The sequence below is a fragment of the Myodes glareolus genome, chromosome 11 (genome assembly GCF_982192425.1).
Source record: "Myodes glareolus chromosome 11, mMyoGla1.1, whole genome shotgun sequence".
NCBI lineage: Eukaryota > Metazoa > Chordata > Mammalia > Rodentia > Cricetidae > Myodes > Myodes glareolus.
This window is the reverse complement of record NC_142036.1, coordinates 5,853,618-5,868,196: the sequence shown is the minus strand read 5'-3', so window position 1 is coordinate 5,868,196 and position 14,579 is coordinate 5,853,618. Positions and strand designations below refer to the sequence as shown.

The 14,579-nt window shown below is 47.2% G+C and overlaps 1 protein-coding gene across 1 annotated transcript in view; it reads left to right on the top strand.

Moving 5' to 3' along the window:
* The window catches only part of Vipr2 (vasoactive intestinal peptide receptor 2), a 79,784-nt gene extending 65,550 nt beyond the window's left edge, over positions 1-14,234 (top strand). Inside the window, exons 7-13 of the mRNA XM_048437801.3 lie at positions 5,339-5,489; positions 6,147-6,207; positions 7,491-7,560; positions 7,933-8,024; positions 10,916-11,045; positions 11,112-11,153; positions 12,042-14,234. Coding sequence (XP_048293758.1) covers positions 5,339-5,489; positions 6,147-6,207; positions 7,491-7,560; positions 7,933-8,024; positions 10,916-11,045; positions 11,112-11,153; positions 12,042-12,215 — 720 coding nt within the window. The 3' untranslated portion in view covers positions 12,216-14,234. The remainder of the gene's footprint in view (positions 1-5,338; positions 5,490-6,146; positions 6,208-7,490; positions 7,561-7,932; positions 8,025-10,915; positions 11,046-11,111; positions 11,154-12,041) is intronic.
* The last annotated feature ends 345 nt before the right edge of the window (positions 14,235-14,579 follow it).

The window sequence follows — 14,579 nt, the reverse complement described above, 5'->3', positions numbered from 1 at the left end:
TCCACCATACTTTGCTGTCTCTGAAGCTTTTGTCCTAAGGTGAGGATCTTGCTACATGTGTTCCAGTGGTAAACGCCAAGATGCTGCAAATCCCCTCACTGCAATGCCCGGAGCTGCTCTGTGCAGCTTTCATTCCTTAGCCCCTTTCTGAATGGAGATTAAGGGGAAGTGGACAGGAAAGGAAGTAGATGGAAGGTGTGGGGAAGGAACAGAAGAGGAGGGAGGGGAAACTGTGGTCAGTATGTAAAATAAGTGAAAAATATTAATTAAATAAATTTTTTTAAAAAAAGAAATTGATCCTCAGAGACAACCCAATACCTACTCTTCTGAAGCACCTATGCTCAACTCTGTCTTGATGCTGAGACCCCAAAATCCTGAACTCTTCATGTGGAGGGGCAGAGAAAAGGTGGCAGGCACCCCTGAAGTGGGAAAGGGTAAAGCAGTGGCACCATCCTGCTCTGCCCTCTCAACCTCCCGTGGCAGTGTTGAGTTTTTTCTAGCACTAGTCTGTTTCCCTGTCCTGTTTGTAAGTGCTTGATGAACCAGGATTTACCTGCATCACAAAAATGAAACCAGGTTGAGGAAATCTTGCAGTTTTCCCAAAGTATTGAGGAGTCAACCTGAATACCTGCTACTCACCCCAGCTCTGACACTACCATGCTCAGGCCAGTGCCAAGGGCTGAATGAAAGTTGAAAATGGGGACAGGTTCCTCCAGTCTGTTTCCTGAGCTTCTCCGGGGAGTAGAGCATCCAGCTATGGACAGGTTCCTCCAGTCTGTTTCCTGAGCTTCTCCGGGGAGTAGAGCATCCAGCTGTGCCCAATACCCCATGGCCCTGGGATTCCTACCAAGATGAGACAGACAGGAGGGACAAAGGAGCAAAGAGAGGGCTAAAGAAGGAAGGCAGAGCACAGCATGGAGGGAAAAGACAGGGCTGTCTAAAGAATGATAAAGTACTGAACATATTAGCAAAATAGAGTCAGATTGCAGAATGAGCAATAGGAAACAATTTTCTTTCCAATTCCATTTTTTTTCCATTTTATTCCTGGCTGTATTTCGCTAAATCAACATTATTCTCCAAAGCAACCCACCAGGAATGCTCCCCACGATGTGACAAATTGCTTTTTCCAGGCAGCAGAACGAGTCCATGCGTGAAGAGACCTCTTCCCGGCCAGGGGCGGCTGGCAGAACAGTTCGCTCTTCCATGTGGCTGAAGGCTGCACAGGCTCCTCAACTTCTGGGCAGTTTGCATGCAGCAAAACAGCTTATCATGGGATCAGAGCAGGTTTCTCTGGGGGTCTGCAGATCCTAAGAAGCCTAAGCTCAGCCTGAGTCCTGCCGGCCTGGATGAGGGGAGTGGATAAGCCACAGCCGTAAATACTGCAGCAAGACCCAGACAGCCACCTGGACAGACAGTTCTGTGGCGGTGAGGAGAGAGCAGAGCAGTGATCCAGGCTGGAAGCTTAGTTAGGGATCCTCACCCCACATAGCTGGCGTCAGAAGACTGAGAAGGTAGGAAATGAGAAGAAAACAGCGAGTGATGTTACCCACATACGTGTCGAGCAAATACTAAGCCTGTGCCTGAACACATTTACAAGACATTGTCCAAACACATGTGTACATGCATCACAAGTATATTGTGTGCACATATGCACATGCACCCCAGATACATGAATATGCACATGTCTATGCACACAAACAGAGGCTCCCAGACAGAGCTTTGATCTCTCGGGAGCCTGCTATTGATTTGCCTGGCCCTTTTAATTCTTTCCTGCTATCCTTGCACTGACCTAGCAGGGCAGCAGCAGACCCCCAGGGGCTCCAGTGTTGTGGAAGGTGAAGTCAGAGGAAGACCCATGTCACTCAGGCCTCTGGTCCTCACAGATCACATTTGTTAGCAATGAGCAAAAGGAAGGCAATAAGAACAAGATGTTTCTGACACAGTCTAACAAGAACATGGAATGGTCACAAGCATACTTCTGTGCCTTCTCTTACATAGGTACTCTCAAGTCAGCTGTGCCCTGTTCTCTGCCATCTAAATCATGTTACAGCCATCATATGGTACAGCATAATTCATCTGACTGGCTCCCCAGCACAGACACGGTCTTGATTTTGCATGTGTCTGTTGTCTCTCCAGGCATGCTCTTCCACACACCTATGTGTTCATGTTTCTCTGGGGTACAACTCACAGGTGAAGTGAAGCAGGCAGCCCAGAGAATCTCAGCAGCCTGGACAGTCATGATAACCCAGACACTTGCTTCTTACTGTTCTGGAAGCCAAAGGTCCAGAACCAAAGCACTACCCATCGGCATCTCATAAGGGTCATAGATAAGAAACTGACTTCTAAATCACATCCTTATTACCAAGCAAAACATCTCCTCATACCATTGTCTGGGGGCTATTACCTTACTGTCTTAGTAAGGTACCTATTGCTGTGAAGAGACACCATGACCACAGCAACTCATATAAAGAAAATATTTAATTGAGGTGGTGGCTTACAGTTTAAGGAGGTTAGTCATCATGGTAGGAATCATGGTGGCTGGGAGTATGGTGGCATGCAAGCAGACATGGTGCTGGCTACAGCTTGTAGGTGGACACTACTCATTCATTCCTGGTCACCTAGATTTGAAATAGCCACACAGAAACTATATTATTTGCAATACTGTTTGGCCAATAGCTTAAGTATATACTAGCTAGCTCTTATATCTTAAATTAATCCATTTCTATTAATCTGTGTATTGCCACGTGGTTGTGGCCTACCAGTAAGGTTTTATCTGGCATCTGTCTCCTGCATATGTCTCCTGTAGCAGCTCCATGGCTTCTCACTGACTCCACCTTCTTTCTCCCAGTCTAGTCATACCTCCTCCAACAAAACCACACCTCCTAATAGTACCACTCCCATGGGGGCCATTTTCTTTCAAACCACCACACTTATAAATTACAAAGGCAGATTCATTTTAAATTGTAAGCAAATTCATTGGTTAGTTTTTAAAATACACCAGGAGAGCTATGACATGATGTTCTCTCCTTGGTGCCCAGTATTTCTTTAAAGACACTGCCAAGAGCAGCCATCCTGGGATTCTCTCAGACACCCCCTACCACCAAAATGGTGTTATCTTTCTTTGACAAGTTTGCCTGTTATCGTTGTTTACTGAAATGAGCCTTTTATGTTTCTGTTGCAAACACATTTTCAGATCCACCATTTGTCAATTGCATTTTAGTGGTATTTTGCTTCCTCGAAGTTTTCAGTATTTTTGTAAGCTAGAAGCTCAAAATCATCTTCTAGCCTTTTAGCATTATGTTTATGTTTGGGTTTCAGGCTTCCTATTCTGATTTAGAAATATTTATTTTCAATTTTTTTCATTTATGTCTTTAATACACTTGCAATTTACTCATTTTGTGCTTTAAGGTAGGGTAGGCTTTATCAAATGTCAGAAAAGCAAGATACATTTAAATATGTCATCACCTACCAGATTCTCATTGATTTTCAATTTGTTTCACCCACTATCCCAGTGAATCATAACAAGATATAAAACTGTGGATCTTTGTTTTTCATTTTCATGGCTGGGTGGTTGTGACATTTGTGTTCAGGATCCCACAATAGGAGCAGAACCTGCTGGGATCTCACTGATGGTGAAGATGAGCAGTCAGAAGTCTCTGGTTCCTCCTAGAAATGGAAGTTTTTCTGTACCTTACTTTCATTTGGAGAAAAGGGGGATAGCAAGGCATAAGACTATAGTGTTGTGGGACAGGCTGGGGCATGGGTAAGGTTCAGCATGTTGAGATCAAGCCCCTCATGGCCATGGGGACCATCTGGCAAGACTTCCATATTTCCTGTAAGTGTATGGTGCAAATACATAATCAGTGTATTTCAGACTTTGCATTCCCTTTATATAAACAGGGATAGGACATTGCTGCTTCTATAGGAAAAAGAATATCACTTTCAACTCTATTCTCTTCTATCTATCTAAAAAATGTATATCTATAGATAGGCACACGTAGAAATGCATGTGTTGGGGAGTCTTGTATTATGGATAGGTATATGCAGGCTGGATGTATTTGATGTATAGAATGGGTATATATTCAAATGAATGTGATATGTATTCATATATGTGATATATTGTGCTCACTCATATGGGTGAGCACAAATTAGCATCTGTATGTGGGTGGGTGTGGTTATATCACACACACATATATGTGAAAAGATTGTAAAAGAATTAATTAGAGTTGGAAATAGAGTAAAACAAGAGAAATATAGCAAATGAACTATTTTTCCTAGGAGTTTTAAAATGGTCTTCACTGGGGTAAGAGAATGACATATTAAATTAAAGGTTGTCAATTTTTTTTATGTTTGGGAACCTAGTTATGGCCCATTGTTTCTCTTCCCAAACTTCTGTTACCTATTAAGAAAATGACCACAGTCTGTCAACCTTTTCCAGTGTTGATACTTTGTTCAGATGTGGAGGTTGGGTCAGGAAGCTGCAGATTCACTAGCCAGAGGCCACCCTTTCCCCAGCCTCCACCCACTGACAGCCTCCAGGTGTCCTGGCCCTTCCCCAAACACACCTCAAGTGTGCATAGCATTGTTCTCACTAGCTTTATGTCAACTTGGCACAAGCTAGAGTGATTTGGCAAGTGAAATACCTGGCCTGTGGTCATTTTCTTGATTGATGATTGATGTGTGCTGGTCCAGTTCCATGAGGAGCAAGCCAGTAAGCAGCACTCTTCCTGGCTTCTGCTTTAACTCCTGCCTCCAGGTTCCTGCCTTGAGCTCCTGCCCTGACTTCTCTCAGTGATGAAATATGACTTGAGAGTTGTGAGACAAAATAAACCCCTTCCTCCTTGAACCGCTTTTGGTCACGGTGTTTTATCACAGCAATAGAAACCCTAAGACAAACATTCCACTTATCACTTCAGCCAGCAAGTGCTCTCCTCCACTGCATGTCGTAGAGATGGTTAGCCTCTTGAATGGGCAGTGAAGGAAGTACTGAGGTAAAGGCATGTCCAAGGAACCAGCAGGATGGAGGACCAAGTAGGAGGAGGTATGTCTGAGCCTGGTATCTAGGAAGGTGGCCAGCTACTGGCTCGCAGGAACTCGCTGCCTCTACTTCTTTCTCAGAGAATTAGAGGTTCCCAGCAGATGGTCCCTGGCATTGTATATATAACGGCCTCTGCCTCAGTATAACACATTTTTTGCCTCTGCCAGGACAAGAAATTAACAACATCCCTTCAAGTCAGCACTCTGGCTTTGCTTTACAACTTATCCAAACAGAGAGTAGCCCTGCCTACCATAACTATTTTTACCGACTGGCACATTCTCTCGCTGTCTCTGGTTCCAGGTTGGCTGCAAACTCAGCCTGGTGTTCTTCCAGTACTGTATCATGGCTAACTTCTACTGGCTTCTGGTGGAGGGGCTCTACCTGCACACCCTCCTGGTGGCCATCCTTCCTCCCAGCAGGTGCTTCCTGGCCTACCTCCTGATTGGATGGGGTAAGGGTTTCATACTCCTCATCTTTTGATTCCCATCTCATTTGGCCAATGCAAATTGGTCTGCAGGCTTCTGCTCAGACCTCCAGGGGGTATACTCCAGGGGATATACTAAGCGGTTGCCTTGGAGACACTGAGGGGGTCCACTGAAATGCTTTAGCATTCTACCTCCATTCACACCCCTTTTACTTTAACTGAAACTGAGCTCCTGTTCCTATCCCTTTTCCCAGTCAGCTCATATGGACAATGAAAAGATCAGGAAGGAGCAGGCTGATGACACATCTACCTGCTCTCAGGAGCCCAGCTCTTCCCAGAGCAGGGAAGAGATAGAAGCCTGTGTAGCTTGGGGAACAAACACACAGCCACTTAGGCGTCATGGAACCTGTGAGCATGTCTCCCTCTTACCTGCCCTCTGTCTTCAGTAGACAGGTTTCAGACCTGTTCAGATCCTCAACTTTCAGACATATTTATCTTTGTTACCTAATAAGGTGTAAGAATCAACCTTCACATATTGGCAAAGACATTAAGCAAGAGCTTCCATGTGGCCCTTGGGTTGCAGATTCTTTTTTGAAGTTCTGACTCTTGAGCACAGTACCATATTTGTGGGGATGCTGCTCCTCATTAACGAGACTGAGCTGATCTGATGGGGTTTCTCCACAGGCATTCCCAGTGTGTGTATAGGCGCATGGACAGCAACCCGCCTTTCCTTAGAAGACACAGGGTGAGTGTTATGTGCTGTGAAACAAGGCCTCCCAGTGCTGGTTGAATACCTGGAAACTAAAGAAACTCATACAATTAGGAAACACTTTCAGCCAGTCAAGACATTTCTAGGTAGCAGTTACCACTCTGTGAATAGAAAGCAGACATGTGGGTAGTCATGGGCAGCACTCACTACAAGGTTCAGTATTTGGAAGATGATCCACATGATCAAGCCAGGATCAAGGTGAGGATCAAGCCAGGCCTGCAGTTCAGCTGGAATTGCAACAAACCAGGCAGAATGAGTGATATTGTGTCAAGCAGGCATAAGAAGGTTTTCTGGAAAAAACAACAACAATAAAAAAACGTTGAGATCAGGCTGCACAGCTGCTTGTATGGCCTCTGTGAGCGGCTCTTCCTTTGAGAACTTCCGAGTCCAGTGGCACATGCATTCCTAGCCTAAATGTATCCCACAAAAGACCCCAAAGCATCAATTGTCTGCTGAAGGACATCCCACACTCTATGAGTGGATGGTCTAAACCAATCCATTTCTTTAGGCTATGACTTTCCCCCACCCCAGAGATGTTTCTGCAGTTGTGTTAGCTGGCGCAGTCACCCTTGGGCAAGCAGGACTGACAACCGAGGCCGTGTCGGCTGCGAGGCTCTCCATGTTTTGTGGGCTCCTGTAGGATGAGCATGAGTTTGAGTTCTCAGAGCCAGTTCAGCTGCCCACATCACATTGCCAGTCTGGGGCCCATGGCTGTGGAATTCTGTCCCTGCTGGAACAGCTAACATCCACTGTGGGCTGTAGATACCAAAGCAGGAAGCCTTACATAGTCATGCTTCTGCTGGAGATAAACCTTGGTGGAAATCAGGCCCGCTTCAGCCACTTTCAAGACATATTTTTACTTTTTCCTTTAAGACACAGATACAAACAACTGGGGAGAAATAAATTTTCAGAACAGAGAAAAGCCTCATGACATCAGGTGAAGTGAGCGTCCGTGCCTTGTGTTAAAATCACAGCTTGGAGACACGGCAACCCTGGAGCTACATGTCGTCCCACCTCCCCATTAGCAGACTGTCAGGTTGACTCACTGGGGAAAGTTGCTTCCCTCTACACACACAACAGCTAAATCTAGCTGGAGGTGACTGTGGGTGTCCGAGTCTGATTGACAGATGAAACGAAAGGGCCAAGAAGGGGGAAGGTTGGTTCTGTAAGCTCCACGTGAGAGGTCAGTCCTCAGCTGATCGGCTCTCCCTGGTTTGTAGGTCTACTCAATGTGACACCAGTTTCTTTCTCTCCAACAGCTGTTGGGACACAAACGACCAGAGCATCCCCTGGTGGGTCATTCGGATGCCCATCCTAATTTCTATTGTAGTAAGTAGCTTCCCACAGAGAAGCTCTGCCCTGCTCTTCTGCTACGCACACACACTGTGCAGAGAGTGCAACCACCATACTTCACAGGGTCCCATCACCTCCAGGGCAGTTCCCAGGGAAGGGTGGGCTCTGAGGTGAGACGAGCAGAACCTAAGCCCGCAGGAGGTTCTACCAGTTCCTCGTACGTCTCCCGCTGCTCAGATGACCACAGTTTTATGCAGTCGTGTCCTCAATGCCCACACGAGGTCTTCTTTGGTGCAGTGGGCAGGCATCGTGCCTGGGGTAGATAGTCACCAAATCCTGTATGTGGGTGGTAAGGGATAAGACTGAAGTCACCCACAGATCAAGTAGTCCTTGGTTGTCTCTGTGCAGGTCAATTTTGCCCTCTTCATCAGTATTATAAGGATCTTACTTCAGAAGCTAACCTCCCCAGATGTCGGTGGCAATGATCAATCACAGTACAAGTGAGTATCCATTGGTACAGCGTGAAAACTATACATCAAAGTATGTAGAGAGTAGAAGCTGGTGCTCGACTATAGAAGGTCTAAGGCGCAGCTCGTACTGACACCAGCATCTGCCATTCCAGCCCTCAGAGGAGCCAAGACGCCATGCTGATATGATGATGATGCTAAAAAGGAAAATGGGAGTCTTCTGCCGTGTTTGACAGCGTGCTAGAGCTTTGTGATGAGGTGTTCCTTAAATGTGTGTCCCTCTCCGGTGTCACAGCTTCTCATTCCCTTTGACCACACATTATTCTTCATATAATCTGTCTTCCCTACCAGACCCTGGGTCTGAGTCACACAACCACTGCTGGCACCTTGTGCCTGGACCTGCTTTAGTAATTATATAAAAAGTTATGTGTCATGTGAAGGACACAGGGCAGAGGTCAGGAATGTCTCCAGCTTATTTATGATTATCCAAGGAATCCATAAATTACCTGCCATTCACAAAGAAAAAACAGACCCCAGCTCAGATGTGAAGAGGAACACAATAAGCTCAGTGCTGATGTATTTGGTGCAGCTCGGGAGCCCATGCTCAGATGCAGCTGAATCCCTGGCCAAGTCACCCGCTCCCAGGCAGTCGGAACTTACCGCCTGCATCCAGGTTCCTTCCCACCCAAAAAATAAATAAATAAAAATTTAAAAAGCAGCATCCATGTGGGTGCTGAGCCACAGTATGAACCTTCCCTATATCCTGTCTCCTCCCCTGAAAATGGAATGGTGCCTATTGTTAGGTTTGAGAGACAATTAAATTAATCCTTGCGACATTCAGTGCCTAGCACAGAAGAATCAAGAAATAATTTGGTGAGCATTTCAGATTCAGTTGTGCCATGCTGTGCACAAAATACAAGGAATGAGTTTCTATTTGTGGAAGAAATGGTCTACACATAGCAAGGTGCAGGCTGTCCACATGGTGCCTCATGCTGGTCCTCATGCCTCCCCCTGCAGCCTTGAAAAGTAGGGTGGGCATTCTTAGCCGCCCTTCAATTGAATTTGGACTTTCAGCAAATCTTGTTTAGTGTCTGTGCTGACCTTTTCTCTGGGTTTCTGGGGAGTGTTTGTTAAGAAGGTTTTAAGATGGATGCTTTTATTTTGGAAACAGAATTATATGGGGTAATGAAGTCTGTGCTTTCCAGGGTGATGAGAAGGGCTGCAAAGGGTTGTGCTTCACCCCTTGGGTTGTAGCAAAGAAGGACTAAAGGCCTTTCTCTCTCACAGCACTTCCCTGGGGACAGATGAGTAGACAGTCCATGCAAATGTCAGGACCCGGGAGCTTTCTGATAACCTCAGCTAAAGGAGTCGTGCTCAGGAGCCTAGTGAGCCTCCATGCTGAGGCTGAAGGACTTGGACACAGATCTTTGAGAGTGCACATTTGCAAGGCAGTGGCTGCAGTGATGTCTGTTGGTAGAGACACCTACCACTTGCGTCCGTGACCCTCACAGAAAGGATCAGATTTCTGCAGGTTATAAAATAGGGGACACACTTCTAGAGCTTGCACACCCTGTGTCTTAGTTAGGGTTACTATTGCTAAGATGAAACAGCATGACCAAAAAGCAAGTTGGGTGGGAGCTTCTTTTATTTACACTTCCAAATTACACTTCATTTCATCACGGAAAGAAGTCAGGACACAAACTCCAACAGGGCAGGATCCTGCAGGCAGGAGCTGATGCAGAAGCCGTGGAGAGGTGCTGCTTCCTGGCTTGTTCTCAGGGATTGTCCAGACTGCTTTCTTCTAGAACCCAGAACCAGGATCCTGGGAGTGGCTCCATCCACAATGAGCTGGACCCTCCTCCATCCATCACTAATTAAGAAAATCCTGTACAGCTGGATCTTATGGAGGCATTTTCTCAAGTGAGGCTACATCCTTTCAGATAACTCTAGCTTGTGTCAAGCTGGTCTAAGATTAATCCAAATACCCTGTTCAGTGTGAACTTGAAGAAGATACCTTTAAAATAAGTTAGAGAAAATCTCTTTTCCCCTGTGTTTGGAAGTGGTGAGAGGAGCAAGAGCGGCAGGGAGCAGGAGGAGTCTCCTGTGTCCCCTAGCTGAATCAAGAGGAGATGGACCGTGTGCTTGGTGATCCTCGGCCACCAGGAGAGGGCTCCCACATGGCCGCATATTCCCTCCTGGGCACTTGGAGGCATCTGGGGACGTTAAGCTAGAACCTGGTCCCTAGCGTGGGGCTGGTGGGACAAGATGAGAACAGCAAGCCTCAAGTGTCATAGGCACAGAGCAGTGCTTCTCAAAGTCACTAGGAACCAGGCAGAAATGCAGATTTTTAGGCTGTTTCCCTGCTGTTCCCTGTTCCAGAATTCTGATGAGGCCTGAGTTATGATAAGACCTCCACATGGTTCCAATGCAGGAGAAGTCTGGGAAACTTTGGCTGAGAAAGTTTCTAGGAAACAGCTGCTAGGAAAAATCTCATCCATATTGTCTGGTGCCTATATCAATAAAGGAGGGCCCCTGTATGTTGGAGGGTTGCCTCTTGAGTGCCCCTCCCAGTGCTAAGAATGGCATCCAGGGTCTTCATAGTAGGCTTTGTCACTGAACAATAGCCCAGCCCTACCAGAATTTACCCGTTCAAGACTAATGTGGCCCACCAGTGACAAAGGACCATAAGTCCCCTGAAAGCTGGAGAGCCACACAACACACCCCGTAAGAACCTTTTCTTCATTAGCAAATTCACATAACGACATTTGCAAATTCTACCCAAATGGGCAAAGAGAAGGGTTCACTGGGTACCAGAAGAGTTAAGCACCTGAGTGTTCCCCGACCACATCGGCCTCTGACAGCTCCCACGGTCCAGAGTGGGAGAAGTGAGAATCACAAAGCATCATGCTCTTCTCCTTTTCCAGGAGGCTTGCCAAATCCACGCTGCTGCTAATCCCACTGTTTGGTGTCCACTATATGGTGTTTGCTGCCTTCCCCATTGGCATCTCTTCCACATACCAGATCCTGTTTGAGCTCTGTGTTGGTTCCTTTCAGGTAAGTGCGGGAAGCGCTGTGGGCACTGAAAACTGTGGGCATCTCTGACACTCTGTCTCTTTGCAGGGCCTGGTGGTAGCAGTGCTATACTGCTTCCTGAACAGTGAGGTAAGTCTTTCGTCAACTGGACCCAAGCACTGATGGGGTCAGGAGTTGGCCTCATCGCTTACCTCTACCCAGCTCTGCCCCACACAACCAAAGCCAAACTTGCTGTCTCCAAAGCCCCACTTAGGAAGACTTTCACCCCTTCCAGCAAAATTTAACCTCTGTCCCCCACCAATGTCCCCTTTATGGTCAGCATCTTATTCTTCAACACACAACTGAGTCCAAGAAATCATGGTGTTGGTGGGAAAGGCTGGGTCTCATTGAGAGATGCATCACTTTGTCCGAAGACAAAGTCAGAGCCCAGATCTCCTTTTGTGACCATTCCCTTCCATTCACCCTTCGGTTCCCAGAATCTACCTACCCTAGGTATTGCTGACTTTCCCTGTGTGACCCTCACCTGATGACCAGCTCCTTCTTCTAGTCACTAAGGAGGGCTTTTACGGAGCCAACATCCATGTCTCCTTCCAATACACTTTCTTCACTTGGAGTCCTTAAAGGGGAAAGATGTTGATGAAGATCCTACAGGAGCCATTGGTTGTGCTATGGCAAGACATACCCCCATACTACATCACAATCCCCAATACCCGTAAGGCTATACCTTTTTCTGTGCACCCCTGTCCTTCCAATTCCATGCTGCATCAGTATATCCTCCTGGAGTCTGCCACTCATACTCCACAAACCTGGGCCCATCTCCTACAGCTCTCTGCTCTTCCTGCCTCTCCTCACTTACCCAACACCGTGGGCCAGAGCACCCATCCTGTAACTAGTAGAGAAGAGTTCTAAAACCATACCAGCTGTTTGCTGTCTAACGGCATATCCAGCCTGTCTCTTTAGAGGATGCATGAGTTCCTACATTCCAAGCCGACCCTTCATTAACACCCTCCTCCCTAGGTACAGTGTGAATTGAAAAGAAGGTGGCGAAGCCTGTGCCTGACCCAGCCTGGAAGCAGGGACTACCGGCTGCATAGTTGGTCCATGTCCCGGAATGGCTCCGAAAGTGCCCTACAGATACACCGTGGCTCCCGCACCCAGTCCTTCCTGCAGACAGAGACCTCGGTCATTTAGCTGCATCCCTCCGATGGAACTGACGATGCTGCTGGGTTTGACACATGTGTTTGATGACTTCCTCTGCTGCCCAGTGTCTGATGCCTTACTGGGTCAGCCCCAGTCCTTACTCTGACCCTCATGTGTAACTCAACTGAAACACTAATTATTATTGTCAAACTCCAGCCTTTAAGCCATCCTCTTCATAATATGGCTTGGCCACATAGGGAGATCTACTTTCAAAGAAAGCCAAGTGGCCCTGAACATCAAAACTGGAGCCTGGTACCTCTGAAGAAGACAAGGAAGAAGTTTCTGGTTCCCTACCTGTCAGGGGAACCAGGTCCAGAGCCAGCTGAGCATCAGCATCCTGTGGCACCCAGTGCATGCCCGTGGATGTCTATGAAATGTCTCCTCCATCTATGACAGACCACAGAAATCAGCTGAGAGCAGCCTTCGCATCCTAGAGGTCCTAGAAGTTTCCTGTTCCCCATGGCCTTGAGTCCTGTCCTGTGGGATGGGCCTCTGCATCTGGACAGTCACACTCTTGCTACTCCCTGGACCACTTGGTAGTGACCAAAAGATAAGTCAGGGACCATGTTTATGGTTCAGTGGCCAAGCCAGGAGCTCACATCCTCCTGGTCATTTAGCATTTGCTGCTTCCTACAAGGGGCAAGCAGCTCTGGATTCCAGGCTGGTTCATCAGGATGAAGCCCTGGTGACTCTCCATACAGTCCCGGGTGTTCTCTAGACAACAGGAAACTGTACTCTTTGAAGAAAATCATTATCTTAAAATTGTTTAAAAAGAGACTTGTTTTATCAAAATATAAGATGGCATCAAGTTCTCCTATCCAATATTTGCCAATAATCATCCTTATTTTTCCTGTTATTTGCAACTGTGGACAGGCAGACCTGGGGGAGTCACATGGCATGATGAAGAAGCAGCTGAAGGGTGAGAACACCTGTCCCTGCGCCCAGAGAACCTGGAAAACTGCCCTGGCCCAGTGCAAGGGCTGTAGGTTCTGGACCTCGTGTTCTGGCACAGTCTATGTAACCCTGCCACACACACACACACACACACACACACACACACACACACACCATGCACATACACAATACACACCAAGGATAAGAGCTGCAAAGTGTTTTCCTGTGGTTCCTGTGCCATGGAGACCCCAGCCAACACGAATGCCAATGATCTCAACAACTGTGCCGGAGCCGGAGGTCTCAGGGTCTGGAAACCACAAAATAAGGACCTCACTTCCAGTTCTCTAAAGCCAGTACATGGGACTCTGGGACAGCAGACAAGTGAGCATCTAGAGACTACCTGAGACCCAGCAGCCAGACTTCTGGCTTGAATGTCTGTCCCACAGGACTGCCCCTGGAGTTCTGATTCCATCAACTCCTAGCAAGCCCCATCTTGACTGCAACTGCATTGGATGGACAGCTGAGATATTCTAGAAAACACCACTAACCTGCTACCTCCTGGGGCTGCAAGGCTAGAGAGCAGGTCGTAGAGAGAAAATGGCCTAGGTCAAGTACCCCAAAAAGGCTGTTGGCAGTGGTAGTAGGTTGGTGCTGTAAGCTCTGGTGTGAGCCTTGCCTCTCTTCATCCTGAGTTATCAGTGTTCAATATAGCAGTTTTAAAGAAGCAAAGTTTCTTCACATCTGAAGGCGTCCTATCAACAACCAGGTGTGGTCACCCTGCCAGGACCCCAAGGAGACACGCAGGACCTGGGAACACAAGCAGTCCCCATCCATTAAGCAGTTACTGATCACACATGGAGCATGGACAGTGCAGGGACACTGTCACCACAGCCCAGCATGTGCTGACAGTAGACAGAGCTGGGCCTAGGGCTTCTCCCTGGTGAAGAGAAGGGCTGCTCACGAACTGGTCCCCACTGGAACTGACCAGTAGCAGAGGTGTGATAACCACATGGTCAGCTTGGGATCTTACGTGTTATCTGTGGAATATCCACAAACTGCACCACAGAGTGGAACTGAGCTGTGTATATACTGCAATAAACCTAATTTCATTCCGTGTGAGAGTTTGCTTTGAGTGATGGTGAGGTCCTAGAGCACAGCTGTGTGCGCTACACCCCTTGAGCACCCTGACTCAGGATCATGTCTGCAATTCATGTGAGAAGGTGAGCCTGGGTAACCAAGATGTATAAGTGGCAGCCATGAGGATGTGGCCCAGTTTAATCCCCTCCCTCAGCCCTACAGAACCTGGGCCTGGTCAACAGAGGAGGCTGAAGTGTGTGTGTGTGTGTGTGTGTGTGTGTGTGTGTGTTTGTGTGTGTGTTAGATGTACATACAGTTATATGTGTGCTTAGTGCACTTAAAGTACATATATATGCAAGTGTGTATACTCATTTGTAGGTGGGT